Source organism: Schistocerca serialis, chromosome 9 (assembly GCF_023864345.2).
Source record: "Schistocerca serialis cubense isolate TAMUIC-IGC-003099 chromosome 9, iqSchSeri2.2, whole genome shotgun sequence".
Lineage (NCBI taxonomy): Eukaryota > Metazoa > Arthropoda > Insecta > Orthoptera > Acrididae > Schistocerca > Schistocerca serialis.
In genome coordinates this window covers 472,002,647-472,017,769 of record NC_064646.1, presented here as the reverse complement: position 1 = coordinate 472,017,769, position 15,123 = coordinate 472,002,647, and the positions used below count along the sequence as shown (strand labels likewise).

The following is a 15,123-nucleotide window of genomic DNA, read 5'->3' as shown; positions in this document are numbered from 1 at the left end:
AACATGCATCTGGAAAGTTCAAAAAGGGCTTCTTGGAAGTAATATTGAAGTACTGTACAGTGTCCAATACTACATCAAGCAACAAATGATTTGTTTATTTACAAATATGTCTATTAAATGTTGTTTAAATTACAGGGAAAATAGAGGAAGTAGAACTGCAGGATAGTAATAAACTTTCTGGAAAATGTGGCAAAAGTACTTGGAAACTAATTTCAGTATGGATGCAGCTCTAGTATACATTGCGTATCAAAACAGCAGGCACCATATTATACCATGAGTACTGACTTTATGCATTCAAAACTTCATTCATCTCAGAGCTAGTCACAAAACTGAAATTACTTATTCACACTCTAGTACATAAAACACTTTCACCATGACAAATATTATTATCCTGCAATTTTTTGAGTATGGAACTTATGTTTTTAATATTCCATTAAATATGCTGCTTTTTAGCATTACTATTCGAATGAAGATACAATCTGCTGTGGGAAATTTTGATGCAACAGCACATGCTTCCAGTCACAGAATGGGAAACTCCAATGTGCATGCTTTAAATACCCTCATTAATGTGCATCTCAGATGAAGAAATGCACAGAAGTATTGTGGTCAGGTTACATACCTCCATCGCTTCTCATATTTCTGCCTACAAAGGAAAAATAGAAACGTACTATAATAAGGGCTACTAATTCAGGACTTGTGAGTCAGTAATAACAGTAATGTGTGTGTGTGTGTGTGTGTGTGTGTGTGTGTGTGTGTTTTATTTATTATCCTTATTAATAGTTTTGGCCTGCTGTCTGTGAGCATGTGTCTTAGCAAATGCAGCATGAATACATACATCTCAGTGAGTCTAATTCTAGTTATACATACAAATTATTTTTTATGAAGATGTAAAGTGAAAGAATATCCTTGTGATTACAGGTTGCAATTATTTTTATTATTTATTTACAATAGTTTTTTGTATTCATTGACTCTTTATAGGCTAGTTTTAACAAAAGAGTTATTATTGATCTTGTATATTTAGGGACCTTTGTTTAAATTAGTATGCTAGACACAAACATTTATGTCACAAGAAACAGTTAAATGTCCATCACACATGTAATGATAGTAATATACCTTTACAATTCCAGAAAGGAAAATATAGTAAATACAGAAACTGATTGATACAGATTAATAGGTAATTTTATCTTATGTAGGCAAGCTGTTTCATGGTACTCCAAAACATTATTCCAACATTTACACAAGGCTTTTTCATTGTTGTTAACTGTGGAAGAAGTAAAAAATGGCAGTGTTCACACTAATGGTGAAAACTACTTCTGTCGAGAGGAGAGGTAAGCATTATAATATTTAGCTTGTGTGAAACTTTAAGAGCACATATTTATTTAAGAGCTGGAGAATTCCATTACTTTAACATAATTTGTAGGCCAAAAATGAGCAGAACTATAATATGGAGCTTTATATCTTGGAATTTGACAGTTTGAAATTAGTCACTGGAAACATTTTATGTGATGACATTTTGTTATGCCTACTGTTACCACAGTTATTGCCATGCTGTTGTGAATATGGGCTTACTGTTGATGCTCCATTTTAAATTGCAGCTAAAATCAAATTTAAAGCACATAAAAGGATTATTAAAGGCGAATATTAATTGTAGAAAGAATACTGTAATTTCTAGTTTCCTATATTCCTTGTAACAAGTTCAGCTTGGTGCTGTTCTCCTCAAAATATAATAGTAACAGGTTGCTTTTCCTGTAATAATATCCTAGTGTTGGAAAATTACTGGTTCCCAAATCAGATTTAAATACTGATTTGTTTCAACATACTGTTTGCACCTTATTTCCCCTTCTGTGCTGCATGATATAGATGAACTGATTTGAAATTCCTCTCTTGATTTGTGGCATTTTGTGATTCCTACATTTCCTGTGTGGTAAAATCTCTTGCATCTGCCAATATTTATTTACTGGATTAATGGGAGACAGGGTTTCCTGAAGAGAACCCAAAATGAAGAATTATCTACACCTGCCTTCCAACTCAAGGATTCTGGAGGACTTCCTGCAGTTGAAAATTAAGACTAAGCAATGTCAACATGCTTTTGCAGGTATATAGTCAAGTACAGCATGGTCAGTAGGAGATAGATGTGTTAAACAACATTAAATAACAGAAGCAGTGAAGGCGGACAATTCATACTCACACACACGCTCACACACACGCACACACACACGCACACACACACACACACACACACACACACACACACACACACACACACACACATATTCAGGCAAATGCAACTCACACACAGGACTGGAGTCTCAGGGAGTGTGGCTACACTTTTTGAAACCGCAGTCATGTGCGTGTGTGATTTGTGTTTGCACGTGTGTGTGCACATGTGTGTGTGTGTGTGTGTGTGTGTGTGTTTGTTGCCTATTTTGATGGAAGCCTTATGGGCTGAAAGCTTTATTTGTGACAGTCTTTTTGTTGTGTCTATCTGTGACTCAGCATCTCCACTCTATGGCGAGTCGCAACTTTTCATAATATAGTTAAGCAATGTAGTTAGTATTTTTTAAATGAGAACATTTTTGCCATGGACTAGATTATTTATTATGATTTTCACAACTGCAGTTTTGACTTTTAAGTCATTTTTAAATGGTTAATACTCTGAAAATGCAACAGCTGTCAACATTTGCAAGAATATTAAAAAAGTATGTGAGATTATATGGCTTGTATCAGCATTTGTCATATACCATCATATGCAACTGGTAGAATTAAATATCTTGAGACTAGATTCCTGGTTTCTACAGATGTCGGTAATGTACACTGTATGCTGAGTATGGAGAAGTTTCTTCTGTTTGAGACACTTCATTAGTTTGAGTTCAAAATATGTTGTAGAATCTTACAACAGGTGGATTTTATTCACTTCAAGATATCGGGATGGTAGTTTAGTGAATTACTAGTGCTACCCCTCTCACAGACTGGTGTGATCTGTGCTTTTTTCCAAGTAGTCGGCACAGTTTCTTGATTGAGGGTATATTAAGGAGGTAACTTGTCTACAAATTCTATACAAAACAAATAGGTATTTATCAGGCACGAATCTTTGTTCAATTTTAGCAGTTTCAGGTATTTCTCAGTACCATTGATACTAACATCTTAATCATACAGCTTTGCACTGGTGTAAGAATTGAATTGGAATAATGCCCATTGATTTTCCTTTGTAAAGAGACATTTGAAAATGGAGTTCAGTGTTTATGCTTTCGTTTTATTACCCATAATTTCAGTTGCTGTGTCATCTTTGAGAGTCTGAACACTAACTTTGATGCCAATGACTGTCTTTGCATTTGACCATAATGTCTGAGTTTTCTGAGGGATCTTTTTGGTATGGTAGTCATTGAACAGTTGATGATAAAAGGAGTTTCATTATCTTCGTGTATATAGTTGTGTGCTTCGTTTTACAGACTATTATGCAATAGCCTCTGTTTGTTAAGAAGTTTCACAGTAATTCTGTACCATGGAGGGTCCTTTCCACCATGACCTCCTCTGTTACATGCACATCTATCCAGTATATGATCCACTATTCTTTTAATCTTGTGGCACAGTTCCTCTAGACACTACTCTCCAGAGCTAAATGTATCAAAATGCTCGCTGAGATGCAAAACTTCTGCCTCTTTGTCTAGATTTCTGAACAGATAAATGTTTGGGGCTGCTTTAGCTGGTAGGTTCATATTTAATTATGTATGGTCAACTGTTCTTTTAAACTTGAGCCACAAGAAGATACCTACATTCAGAGCTCTATATTACAAGCTTCTCACTGAGGCACAACAGTACAGCCCATTTATCTAGGTTTCTGAACAGCTAAATCTTTTTACTTATTTTAGTTGGACTTTGTACTTTGTCAATTATTGCTGTTATACTTGCCTCATGCTCACTGTTACCAGTTTCAACCTGGATGCTCTCAAAGAAGTCACGTTTGTTTGCTGCCATTAGATCAAATATATTTTCATCACATATGGGCTTCCAAAGTACCTGTTCTAGGTACTTGCCAAATAACTCATTTAGTTCTACAAAATGCTAATGTGATTGTATTTCCTAGAAACTATATAAAAAACTAAGAGAACATATTCAATCTCTTAAGCTCCATGTACTGTATGTCATCTAAGTATTTGTAAAAAAATCATTGTATGTGCGTATGTATGTACATTTCACATCTCCTCCTAAATTGCAGGATTAATTTCAAGAAACTTGGTGGCCCCTATACATATCACTGAAAATAAGTGCTGTGATTATAAGAAGCATCTATCTCTCAGAGGGGTGAGGTAGAGGTAAAAAGATTATACTTATGTATCACATATTATGAAAAGAATAGTTGCTACTAACCATATAGCAAAGATGCTGAGTTGCAGATAGGCACAACAAAAAGACTATCAAACAAGTAACCTTTGGCTGCTGAGGCCAGATTATTTTATGGAAAGGATGAAATGGATGAAGTGTGAGGAAACAAGATGAAATCTGAGAGAGTAGGCCCATGATGATGATGGGGTCCTATACTCCTTGACAGAGCATAGGGGACAATGCGGGAGACCCACACCGCGGCACTAGGCAAGGTCCTAGTGGAGGTGGTTTGCCATTGCCTTCCTCTGCCCATAATGGGGATGAATGATGATGACGAAGATGACACGACAACAGCCAGTCATCTCGAGGCAGATGAAAATCCCTGACCCCGCTAGGAATCAAACCCGGGACCCCATGCTCGGGAAGCAAGAACGCTACCACGAGACCATGAGCTCCGGATTAGCACACCAACAGTGAAAGGTGAAAACCAACTGAAATTGACATGACAACACAATGAAACCAAAGAAAAAATAAATAAAAAGATTTAAATGTGGGTAAGAGGTCTGTAGGTGGACAAGTGTGAAGGAGAGTGACAGCATATTTGACTAGATTAGGTGAAGTTAGTATGTGTGAACTGGAATAAGAGAGATGGAGTCATAGGATACGGTGGCACAGGAAGGTACGGAAAGTAACATGCAAGTGACACAGGAAGAGTGATTAATTTGGAGTTCTAGGATTAATGATGTAAGTGGGAGCAATATGGGACACAAGATGCTGCACCAACTATCAGCACAGTCTCATGGCCATCTGTTGAGCATGAACAAGATGTTTGATACTGTGTGGCATGCAATTAAAGCATACAGTGCAGTTAGGAAGGAAGAAGAGAAAGAACGATGGGCACAGAGTATAGGAATGAGTTAGAAAATAGTAACAAAGGAAAATAGCACTGGGTTAAGGGATTGAAGGAAACACTTTAGGTAAAATCAAACTATGGAAAACACAGCATGGAATAATGACAATATTATGAAAACAGTCTGGCCTTGGCATCCAGTGATTGTGGTCATAAGTGTGTGAGTTGTGTTTGCATGAGTTTGCGTGTGTGTGTTGTCTAACTCTGATGGAGGCCTTTTTTGGCCAAAAGCTTACTTGCTTAACAGTCTTTTTGTACTGCCTATCTGCGACTCAGCATCTCTGCTATATGGTGAGTAGCAACTATCGTTTTCATAACATTATCATTATCCCATCCAGGATTTTCCATTGTTTGTACTTATGTATGGATTTTTCACATGTCATTCTAAATCGCAGGATCAATTTCAACTAAACTTGGTTCACACACCACTTACTAAGTGGAAGGAAGTGCTCTGATGGTAAGAACCATACATCTCCTTGGGGGTGGGGGTTGAGATGAAAATGTAGTGATATTAAAGCATAACTCAGGAATGTCTGGAACAATTTCAACCACATTTTGTATACATGTGACTGCGTATTTGTATAAAAATACTATGGTAGTATAGGCCTATCCCTGCTGCAATTAGGGGTGGATGTGAGGGCTAGAGGCTGTGATACATAACAATATTATATAAAGGCTGATCTTAGTACTGGGTGCACAATTTGTAGTGCTGCTAGGCTCATTGAGGACACAATAATATTTTACCCTGTAGGTAGGGTGGTGGAAAGACAGAGGCACATCAGCATATCTCAGTAATTCCTATAGCAATTTCTACCAAACATGGCACATGTATCAACTGCTATTTGGAAAAAGTTACTGTGACAGTACAATCTACATTGATACTCTGCAGTTGACATTACAGTGTGTGGTGGAGTATACCCCATACCACTAAGAGTAATTTCCTTTCGTGTTCCACTTGAAACTGGGATGACAGAAAAATGACTTTCTGTATCCCTCTGTATGAGCCCTAATTTCTTGTAACTTATTTTTGTGGTCCTTACATGCAATGTATGTTGGAGGCAACAGAATCGTTCTACAGTCAGCTCAAATGCCAGTTATTTAAATGCTGACAATAGTGTTCCTTGAAAAGAACATCGCCTTCCTTACACTGATTCCCATTTCAATTCCTAAAGTATTTCCTTAAGTCTTGGGTGTTGTTTGGACCTACTGGTAACAAATCTAGGAGCCCAAATCTGAATTGTTCTGATGTATTCTTTTAATCCAGCCTGGTACGGATCCCAAACACTGGATCACTACTCGAGAATAGGTCATGCTGTATGTGGTCATGCTATATGTGATCTCCTTTACAGATAAACTACTTTTTCCAAGAATTATTCCAACAAACTGAAGTCGACCATTTGCCTTTCCTACCATAATCCACCCATGCTTGTTCCATTCCATAACGATCTGCAATGCTACAGTCAGATATTTAACTGACACGACTGTGTCAAGCAGGACATTACCAGTGCTGTATCTGAAAATCGCTGGTTTGTTTTCCCTACTCGTCTGCATTAACATACATTTTTCTATATTTAGAGTTAGCTGCAAATCATCACCAACTAGAAGTTTTCTCAAGTCTGTTTACCCCTAGCATCGCTATGGCTGAAAGAGGGGGTAAAAAGAGGTGACATAAAAGTGTAACTCAGGAACAGTTGGAGCAATTTCAACAAAATTTTGTATACAAATGACTCATTTTTTGTGTAAAAATACTGTGGGAATAGGATAAACTTACAAGGAAACATCACCAACTTTATCTCATATTTTAAGGAGGAAAAGCACACTAACAAGATGACAGCACCAACAATCGATTCTGTGCGAAAATTTGGGCCATAATTTGGCTGGTATAGAGGTATGGCCTTCTGAATGTACAGATTTTAAAGTTCACATGCACCGATTGTTCGTCACTCCCCCCTTCCTACTGCAACTGCTCAGTGCCTGAGGGTGAAGTGCTGTACAGGGGAATGAGTTGGTTTCTCTTCACAGTGCCAGTGGACCAGCAAGCAAAAAGTGTCATTAGAGAAGTAATACAGAGCTGTTTAATTAACAACATCGCTGCTGTGCGTTATTTTCTATGTGTTGGAAAGCTGATGCTATTAAGGTGAAGCAGTTCCATTGTTCTTCAACGTGACCTGCCTGATTAAATTGTGAAATGAAAATAATTGACAACATTTCATAATAATTGTTCAGTTGCTTACGTTTATTCATTTCGATTCTGAGACATAATATTGAACATGTATGTGCATGTGATTGACATATTAAGTACCGTGCTCTATTGTGTAAAACATGTTCTCGAACTAGATTTAAAAACAGTTTTTTCAGACGTGTTCCCCTCCATCCCAATAGTCCCTCACCTTCTAGACACCGCAAATAGGAGGGTGCTGGTTGTCACACCACTGCACATTACTTGACACTTTGAGAATAGGAGGGCACTGGTTGTCACTCCACTGTACAGTACTTGGCACTCGGGCATCAGGCACCTGCAAACGGGCAGACAACTGGCGTGTGCAAAGTTTAAAAGTCGTATGTCAGAAGGTCATAAATGTGTACTATCAGAAGTATGATCCAAATTTTCGTGCGATGCCAATTCTGGGGCTGATATGTTACAAATGCGATTTTTTTCTCCTTAAAATACGAGGTCAAGTTGCTGATGTTTGCTTGTTAGTTGTAGGGGTGGACATCAGAAGGGATGGCATAAAAATGTTCGAAAACGACTTATTGGTATTTGTTTCCTATGTTTAGTTGACTGAGAGTGCTTTAAATGAATGATGCACGACCTGTTATCCGTGTTTTGTGTACTCGGACGAAATGTGATCGGATAGCACCGCCGCTGCAGCCAGCTCAGCTATGCCGGTGGTACTCACTCTCCCTTGGAGGGGTGGTGCCGCACCACGTGTATGATGCGGCCCGGCGGGTAGAGCGGCTGGTGCACGGTGAGCGCGATGCTGGGGTCGGAGGGGTGGACGGCGGCCGCCCCCGCCGCCCGCGCCGCCTGCCGCTCGCGCCGGTACTCGCACAGGCTGGAGTCCCCCTGCAGCTCCGCCGCCGACGTCGGCATCGGCGCGCAGCCGCAGCACACCGCGCTGCAGAAGATGGTCTTCCACTGCGGGCACAGGCAGGCCACGCGCGTCACTTCACGCCATCGAAGCTGCTACTCGCGCGTCGGTGGGTTTCGCCGCGCGGTGTTTCAGAAATTCCACTCGATAGAATCCACGCAACAGTTCGCCGTACGGCGGAATTGCCGCGCGACATAATCGCCGCGTGACAAAATCGCCGCGTGACATAATTGCCGCGTGACAAAATCGCCACGCGACAAAATCGCCGCGTGACAAAATCGCTGCGCGACAAAATCGCCGCGTGACAAAATCGCTGCGCGCCAAAATCTCCACGCGCCGAAGTCGCGGTACTACGGAATCGCCACATGACAAAATCACCGCGCAGTGGACTGACACGCGGCAGAAACGCTATGCGTCATAAATATGGCACCGTGCTTTCTCTCACGATTGGACTGGCTCTAGGGTGGCAGGAAGCAAGAGAATGTGATATGCAGAGCCAGTAGAAGCTGTTTACAAGCATTTTGATGAAGTTACAAGCAAGTGCTGACAGATGGGAAAATTACCGAACAATCAGTTTAATAAGTCACAGATGCAAAATACTAACGCAAATTCTTTACAGACGAATGGAAAAACTGGTAGAAACCCGACCTGGGGGAAGATCAGTTTGGATTCCATAGAAATATTGGAACATGTGAGGCAATACTGACCCTACGACTTCTCTCAGAAGCTAGATTAAGGAAAGGCAAACCTACGTTTCTAGCATTTCTAGACATAGAGAGAGCTTTTGACAATGTTGAATGGAATACTCTTTTTCAAATTCTGAAGATGGCAGGTATAAAATACAGGGAGCGAAAGGCTATTTACAATTTGTACAGAAAACAGATGGCAGTTATAAGAGTCGAGGCCCATGAAAGGGAAGCAGAGGTTGGGAAGGGAGTAAGACAGGGTTGTAGCCTCTCCCCGATGTTATTCAATCTGTATATTGAGCCAGCAGTAAAGGAAACAAAAGAAAAATTCGGAGTAGGTATTAAAATCCATGGAGAAGAAATAAAAACTTTGAGGTTCGCCGATGACATTGTAATTCTGTCAGAGACAGCAAAGGATTTAGAAGAGCAGTTGAACGGAATGGATAGTGTCTTGAAAGGCGGATATAAGATGAACATCAACAAAGCAAAACGACGATAATGGAACGTAGTCGAATTAAGTCGGGTGATGCTTAGGGAATTAGATTAGGAAATGAGACACTTAAAGTACTAAAGGAGTTTTGCTATTGGGGGAGCAAAATAACTGACGATGGGCCGGCCGAAGTGGCCATGCGGTTAAAGGCGCTGCAGTCTGGAACCGCAAGACCGCTACGGTCGCAGGTTCGAATCCTGCCTCGGGCATGGATGTTTGTGATGTCCTTAGGTTAGTTAGGTTTAACTAGTTCTAAGTTCTAGGGGACTAATGACCTCAGCAGTTGAGTCCCATAGTGCTGAGAGCCATTTGAACCATTTGAACTGACGATGGTCGAAGTAGAGAGGATATAAAATGGAGACTAGCAATGGCAAGGAAAGCGTTTCTGAAGAAGAAAAATTTGTTAACATTGAGTATAGATTTAAGTGTCAGGAAGTCGTTTCTGAAAGTATTTGTATGGAGTGTAGCCATGTATGGAACTGAAACATGGACGATAACTAGTTCGGACAAAAAGAGAATAGAATCTTTCGAAATGTGGTGCTACAGAAGAATGCTGAAATTAGATGGGTAGATCACATAACTAATGAGGAGGTACTGAATAGAACTGGGGAGAAGAGGAGTTTGTGGCACAACTTGACTAGAAGAAGGGATCAACGGATCACTAATTTAGTATTGGAGGGCAGCGTGGAGGGTAAAACTTGTAGAGGGAGACCAAGAGATGAATACACTAAACAGTTACAGAAGGATGTAGGTTGCAGTAGGTACTGGGAGATGAAGAAGCTTGCACACGATAGAGTAGCATGGAGAGCTGCATCAAACCGGTCTCAGGGCTGAAGACCACAACAACAACATAAAGGCTCCAGAAGCATTCAAACTTATAACTTGACAACACCAGAAACAAAAACTGAGGCAAAAACTACTTTAAAGAATAAGAGGAAACTCAAATTCATTGCTTTAACTTGTTTCTGGTATGCAATATTAAAAAAAAAAGAAAAACCGATCATTCAATCAGTTTCTGCAGAGGGAAGGCCTTGTGACTGGTAAAGCTGCTCGAAATATTCAAGTGCCTTAAGGCTTCTAGAGACTTCTGTACCTCTGAAGCTATTTCTGAGCGCAAAGTATTAAAAAAAAAAGATGAGCTTTCAACAGAATTCTTAGAATAAACGTTCAGAGAAAGAATGAAATGGCCGATGAGCTTTGTGAGGGTGAAGTATCCGACCATTCTCGAGAACATCCCTGTTAGAAACGATTGACAGAGTGATACAGAGCTAAGTGCAAGGTTTTAGGCATTGAAGATAATTTGTACAAAGTCTGGTCTTTTTCTGTGATATCCAGATTCAAGAAATGCAAGCAGATGATGTAAAGGCAAAAGCAGAGGAACTGTCAGATACATGTGTAGAAAATCTTCACAACGGAGAACTTATTTTTCAAATTGAATGTTTCAAACAGTATGCGCTGGTAAAAGAGAGAGGCTTTCAAGAAGCCACTGTATTATTAACATAAAATTTAACTTATAAAAAAAATAGTAGAAAGATATCACATCCTTACTACCCCAGGTTGCGTTTGCTCCAGAGAAGAGAGTTTCAGGAAGCTCAAATCAATTAAAAGTTATCTGAGGAGCACGGTTTCCCAATAAACGTTAACAAATCTGAGAATTTCCACAGAATACAAACGAGCTGCCTCCATAAACTATGATGAGATCATAATCATTTTTTTTTTTTTTTTTTTTTTTTTTTTTGGCAAAGAAAGCTCGTAACCTAACATTTTAAATTTATTATTTGTACCGCATTATCAGCTTTTGCTTTTTGTATTTTTTAAACTGTCTTTGCATGTTTTCACGTTGACCTTAATTCATTCAGTAAAATAAGTTATTTGGAAATACACTGGCGGAAAAAATATCGCAACACCAGGAAGGAGTTGGGTGACATAAACGAAAGCTGGTAGGCGTGTTTCTACATTGTTAAGATGGTGTCTACTCAAACGCCGCGACAGTGGCGCTGATAGAGACACTATGAGGGTGCAAATCAGGTTTGCTTTAAACACACGCTGCAGCAGTCGTGACCGCTATTTACCTTTGAGACTGGACGTTGTGCGCCGATGTTAATCAAGAATGCCTGTAAGGCGCCGAAGACGACATCACCTACACCTCAGTGAGTTTGAAAGAGGTGCTGTACCACGGCTACGAGAAGCTGGATGTTCCGTCTGCGGTACTGCAGAACGACTCGGCAGAAATGTAGCCACTGTACGTGATTGCTGGCAGCGGTGGTCATGTGGATATATGGTCGCAAGAAGACCGGGCTCAAGGAGGTGACGTGGCACTGCCGAGAGGGAAGACGATCCTGTTCTGGCGCACCGACTTCACTTGCAGCAGCAATCTCAGCACCAGTTGGCATCATAGTGGCTCAACGAACTGTTATAAATCGGTTTCTTCAAGGACAGCTCCGAGCCAGACAACCTGTAGCGTACATTCGACTGACCCCAACCCACCGTCATTTTCGACTTCGGTGGCGTTAAGCGAGAGCACACTGGAGCGCAGGGTGGGGATCTGTTGTGTTTTCTATGAAAGCTGGTTCTTTCTCGGTGCCGGTGATGGCCGTGTCTTGGTTAGGAGGAAGCCAGTTGAAGGCCTGCAACCAGCCTGTCTGCGTGGAGGACACACTTGATTTACAGCCGCCGTTATGGTCGTGGTTATCCCACGGCACCCTGACTGCAAATTTGTACGTCAGTCTGGTGATTCGACCTGTCGCCTTGCCATTTACGAACAACATTTCAGGGGACGTTTTCCAACAGGATAACGCTCGCCCTCGTGCCGCTGTTGTAACCCAGCATGCTCTACAGTGTCAACACATTGCCCTGGCCTGCCCGAACATCAGATCTGTCTCCAGCAGAGGATCGTGTGACATCATCGGATGACCACTCCAGCGTCATCCACAACCACCGTTAACCACCGCTGTAACGACCGACCAAGTGCAGCAATACTCACAAACTGACATACGGCACCTGTACAACACAGTGCAAGCGCGTTTGCGTGCTTGCATTCAACATGCACCAGCATTTCACATTTGCAATGGCTTATCTCGCGCTTACAGGAATTTGTATCTTTTCTATCTATGAAAGGAGGTCGATAGGAACTACTAACTCATGTCTGTATTTTTTTAAAAAAAAGACCTTGCAAATGGTCAACATGTAGTCATATTTAAATATGAATGTGTAATGTGAATGTAAAATGACACGATCTGTATCACCGCGGTTAATCGTACAAATGGTGCATGATACTAACTAACTAGCTAACTAATTAGTGGCCCAAATTCCTTGCGGAGGTTCCCACATAACAGTGGACAGACTGGCATCGCTGTGGGTGAAACATCCTGTAGTTCGACAGTTGGCATCCTGATGAGTGTGTCTGAGTCTTTAGTGACTGGCTTGCCCTGTATGTGCAGTATACGGCAGACGGGCTGCGCGGCACTCACCTTGGGGTCCTTGCTGCGCTTGATGGTGTTGATGAGGTCGGCGCGTAGCGACTCCAGCTGGTGGAGACCGATGCGCGGCACCACATCCTTGCCCACCACCACGGACGTGATGAACTGCTTGCTGTGCTCCGCGGCGGGCATGCTGGCCGGACACAGTTGCATCGTGCTTTTATTACTCCTTTATAGCAAACATTGTGCACAAAGTACATCATGATATTGCACATGTCGGAGTGCGTGATATGACGGTACACTGAAGAGCCAAAGAAACTGGTACATCTGCCTAACATCGTGTAGGGCCCCCGCGAGCACGCACAAGTGCCACAACACGACGTGCCATGGACTCGACTAATATCTGAAGTAGTGCTGCAGGGAACCGACACCATGAATCCTAAAGAGCTGTCCATAAATCCGCAGGAGTACGAGGGGCTAGAGTCTCTTCTCAATAGCACGTTACAAGGCATCCCATATATGCTCCATAATGTTCACGTCTGGGGAATTTGGTGCCTAGCGGAAATGCCTAAAATCTGAAGAGTGTTCCTGGGGGCACTCTGTAGCAGTTCTAGGCGTGTTGGTTGTCGCATTGTCCTGATGGAATTGTCCAAGTCCGTCGGAATGCACAATGGACAAGAATGGATGCAGGAGATCAGACGGGATGCTTACGTGCGCATCACCTTTCAGAATCGTATCTAGAAGTATCGGGGGCCCCATATCACTCCAACTGCACACGCTCCACACCATGCAAGAGTCTGCACGAGTTTGAACAGTCTTCTGCTGACATGCAGAATCTATGGATTCATGAGGTTATCTCCATACCCGTACATGTCCATAAGCTCGATACAATTTGAAACGAGACTCGTCCTACCAGACAACGTGTTTCCAGTCATTAACAGTCCAACGTCGGTGTTGAGGGGCCCAGGTGAGATATAAAGCTTTATGACGTGTAATCATCAAGGGTACACGAGTGGCCCTTTGGCTCCGAAAGCCCATATCGATGTTGTTTCTTTGAATTGTCCGCACGCTGACACTTGTTAATGGCCCAGCATTGAAACTTCCAGCAATTTGCGGAGGGGTTGCACTTCTGTCACGTTCCTGTCACGTTGAACGATTCTATTCGGTTGTCGTTGGTCCCGTTCTTGCAAGATCTTTTTCCGGTTGTAGCGATGTCGGAGATTTGATGTTTTACCGGATTCCTAATATTTACGGTACACTCGTGAAACGATAGTGCGGAAAAATTCCCACTTCATTGCTACCTCGGAGATGCTGTGTCTCATTGCTCGTGCGCCGACTGCAACACCACGTTGAAACTCACTTAAATATTGATAACCTGCCACTGAGCCAGATACTTGCTGTTTTATATAGAAGTTGCCGACCGCAGCGCCATATTCTGCCTGTTTACATATCTCTGGATATGAATACGCGTGCCTATACCAGTTTCTTTGGCGCTTTAGTGTAGATGCTGGGGAGTGCTGTGATCGTTACTCTTGAGAGGTACTGTATATTACCTCACATAATGGGTATTAACATGAATAAAAGTGCATGATATAAAAGAGTTCAGAAAATACATAGCTATCGGATTTTTAAAAATTGTATTTATGGTATATTACTTCGTGTAATGGATTTAATACGAGAGGAAGTACATGCCAAAGATTTCATAACACAAATGACTAATAGATTTTTAAAGAAAAAGATCATACACACACAGGTAACTGAGGACTATTTAAACACTGCAGACAGTATCATTATCACATTAGTCATCGGCATTTACATGTTGACTCTGTAATTCAAACGTCAAACCCCCTTCACAGTATTTCCCCATGGTCCCACTCTCTAACAGCGCATGAGAAAAATAAACGCTCAAGTCTCTCAATATGAACTCTAACTTCTCGTATTTTATGAATATGATTACTTCTCCCTACGTACGTTGGCAACAATCATCTATTTTCGCATTCAGAGGAGAATGCAGATGACTTAAATTTCGTGAAAAGATCTCGCCGCAACGAATAATGTCTTCTTCTGATTTCCATCCCAACTCGCTCATCATATTCGGGACACACTATTCTTTATTCCGCTAGAATACAGAACCACCTGCACTTCTTTGGACTTTTACGATGTCCGCATGTCAGTCCTATCTAGTTGGGATTCCATATTGCAC

At 41.4% G+C, this 15,123-nt stretch overlaps 1 protein-coding gene across 1 annotated transcript in view; it reads right to left on the bottom strand.

Annotated features, from left to right (window-relative positions):
* LOC126419718 (diacylglycerol lipase-alpha) overlaps positions 1 to 15,123 on the bottom strand; it is a 582,321-nt gene that overhangs the window by 312,077 nt on the left and 255,121 nt on the right. Inside the window, exons 12-13 of the mRNA XM_050086898.1 lie at positions 12,972 to 13,113; positions 8,134 to 8,372 (exon numbers count right to left, since the gene is read on the bottom strand). Of these exons, the coding sequence (XP_049942855.1) occupies positions 8,134 to 8,372; positions 12,972 to 13,113 (381 nt within the window). The remainder of the gene's footprint in view (positions 1 to 8,133; positions 8,373 to 12,971; positions 13,114 to 15,123) is intronic.